Genomic DNA, 10,007 nt, shown 5'->3' on the forward strand with positions numbered 1-10,007 from the left:
AGGGAAATAAAGCAATCACAACTGCGGCTCGGGCGCTGCGGCCCTGCTCACACCGACAGAACTGCTGGGTACACAGAGATTGGAAAACCCGCTACACAGCGCCTGCATCCTACCTGCGCCCATGGCCATGGCACCCCCAGCCTGCGCTAATGGCAGAGGTGGGGCCCCCCCATATTTCTACCCTACAGCCACAGCGCAGCTTCCACAGCTTTCTTCAGGGTTTCCATCATGCCCGTGTCTTCTGACTTCCTTCCCAATGTCCACAGTGCTGAAGCCATGGCAGTCACCATTTACTGAGTAGCTTGCTGCTCTCAGTTTGATGGATTGCGGTCAGCACCACAGTCCAAGGCTACTGGAACCGCTCTTCACCTTTGGGAACATGGCAGTCCATAGGGGCTGAGGATGAACATCTTGACAGAGAGACCCACATATCTTCTGGCATTGGTGGCTTCTGGGGTAAGTCCCCTACCACAGCCTCAGCCTGCCTTAACTGCCTCAACCCCATGACTTTGGCTTGGTAAGGTATCACAAGATCTGTCTTGTGTGTGGACTCGCTGCCTCACCTCGTGGCCACTTATAGCCACTCTGCATGGCCTGATGCAAGCGGCGCATCTGCCCCTAAGACTGCCTTGGGCTGCCACAGCACACGCACAGATCTGGTGATACAGTGGGTTTCCAATCTCTGATCCTGTGCGATTGGGATGGTCCACCACTGGGGTGATTTATGAAACCATAACACAGCTGAGAACAGACAGGACTTAAGTGCGAGCAGCAGGGGCGCCAAGCCGCACTGTTGTGCCTGTCTCAGCAGTACCTGGTTCCAAGGGGGCTTCTTCATCAGCCTGTTGGAGAGAGAGAATAGAAGGGTACACATCACTCCAAATAACACAGCCACAGATCCCATGTACAAATCTGTCACCAAGGCCTCATCCACTCAGAGGCTTCTCAGTGGACAGCCACACCTTGAAAAAGTGCTCTTGTGCACCAGGCTGAAGTACCCCTCTGGACCTGAAATTGAACCCTATTCTATGAAGTAGCCAATGACAAAGATACAGAGAGACAAGGCAGTGGTCACTTCCCCCAAGCCTGCCTGCTCACTCAGGACAGTGGCTGCACTCTCTGCATAGGCCTGGGACCTCATAATCCCAAGCACAGGCATCTCTGCACACCAGGAGCTGTACCCCTTATTGCTTCAGGACTACCACCACACTAAGTTCATCCCTGAACTCAGCTACTCTAACTCTAAGCCTGGATTTCTCTAGGAACCTTCCAGGCACTTAAACAAACCAGCTGCCTGGCCCTTTGGTCCTGATCATAGCCCTGCCTCACAGTACTTCCACAACCCATGTGCCAGCCACTATCTACCACACTGTAAGGTTGGAGTTGACTGGACTACAGGGCTCTGGTCCCACGAATGGTTCCTTCTTTTGGTGGATGTGAACATACAACAGGAAGATACTGGCTGGGGAAGAAGAGGCCTCTGTTTTCTTTTCCTCTCTCTGCTCCCTGGCCACCATGAGGGGGAGCAGCCTCCTATAGTACACTCTCCCACTGCCATGATATTCTTCCTCCTCTTAGCCATATATAGCAAGTCACCTGACCTTGGACTAAAGTCCCTGGAATTGTAAGCCAAGGCACATCTGCTCCCCTAACTGTCCCTCAGGCAACTGCCACAGCGTAAACAGCCAGTGTCCCCGTGCTCTGCACACACAGTCTCATCTGGAACATCAGTGTCTCCTACACTGCAAGAACCACAGGGAGACTCCACTCACCAGAGTTACTTTAAGGTCTGACATGGAAGCTTCCAGAGTGTTCTTGAAGACATCCTCATTCACCTGGCAAATGAATCAGAACATGACTTCATGGAGGCCAAAGCTGTGAACACTTTTCAGCCTCACAGCTTCCTATACAACCTATGTCCACTGCTCAACAGCGCCCATCACTGTGTCAGCTCAGCTGAGGATAGATAGCACAGTCACCCTTCACTCCAGGCTGAGGCTCATAGCAGTTCTCAGGTGTGTGCTGGTTGAGTGAGGACAGTGACTTTCCTTGGCCATTTCTAAGTACAGGAGACTCATATCCCAACAGGTGCTATTCCAGCTCTCCTACCTCAGACTTACCCTTACTTATTGCTGTGTTCATGTTCTGGTGTGGGAGGTGGGGGGTGGGAGGAACCACTTGGAGTTGCTGCTCTCCTTTCACCTTGGGATCCATGATAATTCCTGCATCCCAGAGAGCCTCCACAGGGCCACACACTCAGACTATGCTGAGCAGAGGTTGTCCAGTTTATCTGAGACTCACTGGATGTTGTTATATTCCCTGACCTCAGTTGAGGCTCAATCTCGGCAAGTCCCTCAAGAACAAAACCACAATACCACATGGAATCAACTAGTTGTGAGCATCACGCAAAGCCAACCCGCACAGACCTGGGATAGACTTGGGTTGGCCTCAGGTTTTTAGAGCAGACAGCAGCACCACCAGGTGAGACTATTCTGTTGAGTGTGCTTCCAGAGCCCTTGTGACCTGAACAGCCTTCATTCATGCCACCCACACACCCATCTCCTTGTGAGTCCACAGCACTCCCTGCACTATGCTGTAGTAGTGGTCACTGGCCCACAATCCCTACCAGGGATTAAACTTGGGGTCTGGTTCTACCAGGGCATGGGTAGCCGTGATGCTGAGCCCCTGGGGCCGCTGGCGCACACGTGGCTGCAAGTTACCTACAGCATGCTTCAGGAGCTGAGCTGGAAGCTGTCCCAGCTGCACGGCCACGTACTCTTTACTGTCATCGAAGGCATGAAGAATCTGGTTGACAGTGTCGGCCTTCCCCAGGTAGGGCACACTGAGGTCCTCAACCTCCGTCCTATCTGGCACACCTGTATCCATGGTGTCCCTGTCTTGTGAACTCTGAAGAACCACAACCCCATCCTGTGAGGGGAGTGAGGATGTCAGTCACCAAGACCCTGGGGCATGGGAAGGTGTGCCGTCCCCAGGCCCAACACACCTGCCCATCTCTGGAATCTTCCTCCAGGCCGTTGTCCTCGCTGCCCTCCTCCTCCATCTTGGATCCTAGTTACAGAATAGTGTCAGTTGGATTAGAGGCCAGAGCCAGCCTCAGTTCATTGACAAGAGACAACACAATTCCATGTTGTTAGGTATCTGCCCATAATGCAGGGACCCTGTCTTGGTAGGTGTCTAAGCCAAGGCTTCAATCACCCTAGCACAGTGCTTAAAATAGCTTTGCTATAAAATAGCTTTAAGACTTTGCATAAAATAGCTTTAAGAGATCTCAAATTTGTTCCAAACTAAACACCTCAAAAAAACAGAGGGAAAAAAAAAAAAAGCTAGGCTGGCCTGAAGCTGATTGCCTCTGCCTCCCCATCACAACCAGGCAACAAACACTTGAGAATGGAAACTTCATTGCTAGTTGGGCTTGGCTATGCAAGCCTGTGGGATACCTTGCAGTGCTGTCTGTGGATATACTGGACTGTTGACAGGGCCCCAGCCTTCATGCTTACTCTGCAACTTAGCACTGGTCTTGTGTGGTACATGCACAGCTGCATGTTCTGAGGTCAACAGCGGGTCTTCGGTTATTACCCACATTATTTCCTAGTACGGAGTCTCACCTGTACCTCATCAGTTGGCCTAGAGCCAAATGACTCAGCCTGGCTAGTCGACCACCAAGCCCCAGGGACCCTCCTGTGCCCACCTCCCCACCACTGTGGTTATGCAGGCACACTTGGTTTCCCATGGTTACTGGGGATCTGAGCTCAGTCCCACCCTCGTTTCTGTGGCAAGAGCTCTGCTGATGGAGCCCCTTCAGCTACACAACTGTTTTGTGGGCAAATCTGTAGTACACAGAACACCACCAAGGGTTTTATGAAAGAAAACAAACTCTGTAGGAGTTTGTACTATACCAAGGAAGACAGAAGGCAGCTCTTGAGGGTTACTCAAAGCTTGAGGCCTGGGAGGGAGCAGCATCCTTGACTTTCAGGTGTGCGTGCGTGCGTGCTCACTTGCACCTCAGTAAAACCTGAAGCCTCTTGTAGTTGTTGCCACCATCATTACTGATGGATGATTACCATGCAATGCCCAGGATGCATCATTTCCTCACCCCTGGCATCAAACAAGACTTCAACACTAACACTGTGTAAACACAGTGGGTTTCAAATCTGGAGGCCTTCTGTCCGTCTGTTTTATTGGTTTCAACAGCCAATACATCAGACAATTTCCAAACACTGAATACTGGGAAAGTCCTAAAACTACAAACAAAACCAGAACATCATCTGCTAAAAGAACAGTTGTCTGGGAGATTGCTCAGTGGCTAACATGAACTCTGAACTCAGTCCCTAGCACCCATGTAAGTGCTGGGTTTGGTGATATCTGCACTGTCATCCCAAAGCTGGGGAGGTGCAAAACAAAGCATTGGGCATTTTTCTGGCCAAACAGTTTAGCTGAATCAGCAGTCCCAGGCCAGTGGATAAAAGACCTTGTCAAGTGAGATTTGAATGACAAATGTCAGGTATCTCAACACTTTGTGTCCAGTTCACTGTGCTGTTTGAGGACGGTGGTCCTCAACCTTCAAACTACTGTGACCCTTTAATATAGTTCATGTTGTAGTGACCCAAACCAAAAAATTATTTTCATTGCTAGTTTGTAGCTGTAGTTTTGGTATTGTTATGAATTATAAGTTATCTGTTTTCCAATGGTCTTAGGTATTAGGTAACCCCTGGGAAAGGGTCATTTGATCCGAAAGGGTTGTGATCCACAGACTGAGAACTGCTGGTTTTGGAAGACTGCTAAAGGAAGTCTGTCACTGTGAGAGGCTCTGAGAGCCTCACTTCACTTCTGTTCTCTCAGCTTCCTGTGCATGGATGGAAATGTGACCAACCAGCTTCCTGATCCAGCTGCCTACTGGCATGCCATCTCCAACATTACCAACTCTCCCTTTGGAATCAAATGCCCAGTTCAATCCACAGAATCAACTGTATAAAACTGTCCTCTGATACCTCATGTGGGCTACCACACTTATAAAATGTTAAAACAAAAGCAGGGGTGTGGGGTGTGTGAGATGGCTCAGTAGGTGAAACAGTTGCCACCAGGCCCAATGACCTGAGTCTGATTCCCAGATCACACGTGGTGGAAAGAAATGGCTCCTAGATAGTCCACTCTGGTCTCTGTTTTATGTGCCCTCATGGGCACGCACACACTAAATAAAATGAAAAACCCTGCTGGGCGGTGGTGGCACACACCTTTAATCCCAGCACTTGGGAGGCAGAGGCAGGTGGATTTCTGAGTTCGAGGCCAGTGTGGTCTACAAAGTGAGTTCCAGGACAGCCAGGGCTATAAAGAGAAACCCTGTCTCGAAAAACAAAAAAAACAAAAACAAAAACAAAAACAAAAAAAATGAAAAACTCACAAAAAACAAAACAAAACAAAAAAAAAAACCTAGTTAGGGTAGATGTCATCTGAGGAATGCTGGGGAGGTGGTCAACCAGCCAGGCTGAATCAGCAGGCTCCAGGCCAGTGAGACTCTCTCCCATGAAGTAACATGGATAACAACTGAGATCACCCCACTGTTGACCTTGTACCTCCTATATGTGCATACCAATCCACATAGACACAGAAAGAAACCTCAACTTTTAATAATCCTTAAGACTTTGACTAACAATCCAAATCCCGGCCAAGACCATAGCTTGATGGCTAGACAGTGCCTGGTGGCCCTGGTTAAATTCTCAGAACCAGATAACTCCTATGGTGCTCAGAGCAGTTCAGCTGAGGAGTGGGACTCTGTAGTGGGTGCAGTACCTTCATGGGACATAGAAAGGACACACCAATAGTTGTTGAATACCAGCACAAGGGACACATTCATTAGCCAATTCAACAAGAACTGCAGGTCAGAGCCATTCTGTGTGCGGTGGTCTCACCTGTACTTGAGAGGCTCTGGAACCAATGCAGGGCTTTCTGCACACTGGGCAGACACTTGCCCATCCCAAACCTCTTGTTTGAACCTCACTTGTGAGAGGGAGTGACTATGACTTTTCTGGAACTTCTTCCCCACTGTGCCAGAAAGCGGTGCTCAGAGAACCACTAACTTAGTGCCTCATGGGCTAAAACCTCACTCCTATCATCACAGAGCCTCTGACTGGCCTGGAAGCCATGGGCCAGCACATCACACCAAACACCACATTCTTGAGAACCTCCAGAGGTTGACAGGCACAGCTCTGCCCAAGGAGGCACACTCTAGACCATGCCAGACCTCGCCCAGGCTCATCTGACAATGATCTGATATGCTTGAGTCAAGCCAGGCAAGTGTTTGCAACACAAGCAGCCAGGGTTATACTAGGCCCCCAGGCTAGTGCTTTTTTAAAAATTACATTATGGCGGTCCTCTGTGAGCAAAGGTAGATATGTGTGTGCCTCAATGTGCATGTGGAGGTCAGAGGTCAACTTTTGGGAGCCAGTTGTTTCTTCCCACCATGCTGGTCTCAAGGATCAAAAATCTCTCAGACTCAGCAGCAGGCACCTTTAGTAGTTGAGCCTTTTTTATTTTTACCAGCCCTCAATTGTTGGTTTGGGTTTTTTTTGTTGTTGTTGCTGTTTTTTTCTAAGACAGGTTTTCTCTGCATAGCCCTGACTGTCCTAGAACTCACTTTGTAGACCAGGTTGGTCTCAAAATTAGAGATCTGACTGCTTCTGTCTCCCAAGTGCGGGGATTAAAGGCATGGACCACCATATCTGGCCCTTAAGAATCTCATGTAGCTAGGCCAACCTAGAATTGGCCATTCTCTGTCCTCGAAGCCACTGGTAAAACCTGACTTCAGGGCAATGGGCACATAGTTCAGCTGGCAAAACATTTCCTGTACAAGCGAGTTTGGGGCCTGGGCTCAATCCCAGCACATGTGAAGAGCTGGGCAGGAGGGCATTTGTAATCCTAGTGCTGGGGTTTGAAGTTGGAGGACCTGGTCAGCAGCCCAGCCAAATTACTAGGTCATAGGCTGGACAGATAGTTCAGCGGTTAAGAACGCGCACTGGCTGCTGTCATACAGGATGGGCTTCAGCTCCCAGGAACCATGGAGACTGGTAGCCATTCCTTACAAGACCTGCTTCTGACCTCTGTGGGTACCAAAACACACGGGCATTCACACGCAGGCACACACAATACACACACACACAAAATAAACCTTAAGACAAAAATATGACTGGTGGTGGTGGTGCACACCTTTAAACCCAGTGCTTGGGAGGCAGAGGCAGGCAGATTTCTGAGTTTGAGACCAGCCTGGTCTACAGAGTGAGTTCCAGGACAGCCAGGGCTACACAGAGAAACCCTGTCTCGAAAAACAAAAACAACAACAACAACAAAAAAAAGACAAAAACAAAACCTAAGGTGGGCACAAGGTAATACCTAAGGCTGTCCCACACAGATGCACACGTAAGTATGCATATTACACATATACAGAGCCTACTGGTCTTGACACCCACTCCCCAGGCCCAGCATCAAGCACTAGCAGGTACCTTTGGTGTTTCTCTTTACGGCCCTCTTGCTCGAAGCTCCCCAGCTGATTCCAACCTCCTCCGGTTCTTGTCCTTCCTCCTTAAATGCCTGATAGGAAAGAGTGTGGATTTTTAAATAAAGTTATCTTTTAGGAGGGGTTGGCACAAACTGTTCTTTTTTAAGTAGCAACCTTGTGGTTGCAAGTGTTCACACTGTGGCTTCAGATCACATCTAGCAGCCAGCTCCCCTTTCCTGCTCAAGGCCCAAAACCCAGAGAAAGGGAGGCTGAAAGCTTGAGCTGCAGAATCACAGTCAGTTGTGGTCATACACTACCTGGCAGCCTGAGGCCCTAGATATAATCCCCAGCACAGACAGAAAATAACACAAAATCCAAGTATCACCCCCAGATCAGGGTTGGTGAGTGCTCATCTTTGTGTGCTCTTTCATGAAACACAGGGATTGATGGAGCTCAAAAGGCCTCCCACAACGAAGCAAACCTTTAATTCCACCATTTTGGAGGTGAAACGGGGACAGGAGATGAAGAGCTCAAGGTTAGTCTGAGGCCACACTGGGCTATAGCAGCTCTCCGAAATTAAGCTGTGTGAGGGAGAGGGAGCGCTGATTTTTGATGAGGAAAAACAACATAGGCTGAGGAAGAAAGCGCTAGCAAATTCTCACTCAGTCCCCTGGCGCCTTCCACTTGCAGCCAATCAGAAGTCCCTAACCCTCAAGGACCCTGTTCCACCCACACAGGCAAGTTTGTGTCAAGTGCTCAAGTCCACTAGACAAGACTTCTTGTCTAGGGGCACGGAAGTGACATCTCACGCTGACTCAAGATGACAACTAGGCTCCAGGCCAGGGAAGCACACGGGGACCAGAACTGGGAGCCAGCATGGTCTGTGCGGAGGCACTGGGCAGAGCCAACCACGGAGCTGACTGACAAATTCTCCAGACGAGTAAACTGAGGTGGCAGAAAAGACAGCTGCAGATGCAAGGTCATGGAGACGTGCCCAGGCGCACTCTATGGGGAGCAAGGCACAGGGGGGCAGCGGCTGGCCAGGGCCGCACGCACAGCCTCGGCTCCCTCGGTGGCCCCGGCGCCGACCGGATCCCCTCCCCTCACCTTCTTCAGCCGCTCCATCAGCACGCTCTTGTTGCCTCCCGTATCCAGGTTCCGCTTCTTCAGCTCCGCCCTCAGGTCGATCACTCGCAGGTCGCAGAGCCGCCGCATCCCACCCTCCGAGGCGACCGGGCCGAAGGCGGGGTCGCCCGACCCGGTAACAGGTTCTGCCATCCTCGCTCCCGCGACTTGCCAACTCGCTCCGGACCCTCCCACACTAGCTGGCCCCGGTAGTGGCGGCTCGGAGTACAAAATGGCGCTGCTTAAGAAGAAAACGCACTCGCTTCCTCCCGCCTCCCTTTGCGGCCGCGCAGGCGCACAGCTCTGACGCACGTCCCAGGCCGCACGCCAACGCATTCTTCAGCCTCGCTGGTGCAAACGCACATGCGCAACCGGTCGTGAGCCCCGTCGCCCCCCCTCCTTTTCTATGCGCACGCGCACCGCCTTGACCCGGCTCGCCTCCCTCAGCTTCCCGGCTGCGTACGCCACCGATCTGCTGCCGGTGCTCCGACGCCGGCCTAGCGCTCTCTCCTCAATGCGCAGGCGCGTGGACGGTAGCACGCATGCGCCGTGGCCCGTGGCCGACGGCGAGCCGGCGAGGCGCGCCTGCGCCTTGGCCGCTGCCGCGCTCTCGGCGCTTGTGTAGAGGCGTCTGGGAGCGTCCGTCTCGCGCCGGCGGCGCCTGCGCAGTGTCGAGGTGCGCCTCAGGGGAGGCTGAAGCGGTTCCCTCTCAGGCGGCGCCATTTTGTGGTAAGAGGGCCGAGATTCAAAAAAAAATAATAACAAGTCCAAAAACACACCCACACAAACCTACCGACCCGGTTCTGTGTGGAGTGGGCGACGGAACCAGGGTCCCTGGAATGGCGGAGACTCTGTCGGGTTTAGGAGACGCGGGTGCGGCGAGCGCGGCGGCCCCGAGCTCCGCGGCGTCAGAGACCGGGACGCGGCGGCTCAGCGACCTGCGGGTGATCGACCTGCGGGCGGAGCTGCGGAAGCGAAACCTCGACTCGAGCGGCAACAAGAGCGTGCTGATGGAGCGGCTGAAGAAGGTGAGGTTCGCGGGGACCCCACGGTCGCCATGGCGACACCCCCCGCCGGGCCCGGAGCGGCCCGGGGCCTTCGCGCCGCGCGCCAACACTAGGGCTCCGCGGGCGCCGGCTGGGAGTGTTCGAATCCCGCCGCCGCAGCGACGCGCCCAGAAGGAGGTAACACCGCGAACGGGTTCGAGGGATCGATGACATCGCCTTCCCTGTACTGCTTAGTCCCAACCCCAAAGGGGGATGGAGGAGGTTCGGCCAAGGTCACCCAGCAGGGTCAGCTTGTGGCAGGATTCGATCCCAAGCCCCTTTTCGGCCCCCGAGGCAGAACAGGTGGTTTTTGGTTTTTTCTTTTT

The 10,007-nt window shown here is 52.3% G+C and overlaps 2 protein-coding genes across 2 annotated transcripts in view; one reads left to right on the forward strand and one right to left on the reverse strand.

Moving 5' to 3' along the window:
• The window catches only part of Safb2 (scaffold attachment factor B2), a 23,522-nt gene extending 14,360 nt beyond the window's left edge, over positions 1-9,162 (reverse strand). The window contains exons 1-6 of the mRNA XM_031347052.1: positions 8,618-9,162; positions 7,515-7,602; positions 3,005-3,069; positions 2,725-2,928; positions 1,773-1,835; positions 792-842 (exon numbers count right to left, since the gene is read on the reverse strand). Coding sequence (XP_031202912.1) covers positions 792-842; positions 1,773-1,835; positions 2,725-2,928; positions 3,005-3,069; positions 7,515-7,602; positions 8,618-8,971 — 825 coding nt within the window. The 5' untranslated portion in view covers positions 8,972-9,162. The remainder of the gene's footprint in view (positions 1-791; positions 843-1,772; positions 1,836-2,724; positions 2,929-3,004; positions 3,070-7,514; positions 7,603-8,617) is intronic.
• The window catches only part of Safb (scaffold attachment factor B), a 21,230-nt gene continuing 20,377 nt past the window's right edge, over positions 9,155-10,007 (forward strand). Inside the window, exon 1 of the mRNA XM_031347053.1 lies at positions 9,155-9,663. Within this exon, the coding sequence (XP_031202913.1) occupies positions 9,178-9,663 (486 nt within the window). The 5' untranslated portion in view covers positions 9,155-9,177. The remainder of the gene's footprint in view (positions 9,664-10,007) is intronic.

Source organism: Mastomys coucha, unplaced genomic scaffold, assembly GCF_008632895.1.
Source record: "Mastomys coucha isolate ucsf_1 unplaced genomic scaffold, UCSF_Mcou_1 pScaffold3, whole genome shotgun sequence".
Taxonomy (NCBI): Eukaryota; Metazoa; Chordata; class Mammalia; order Rodentia; family Muridae; genus Mastomys; species Mastomys coucha.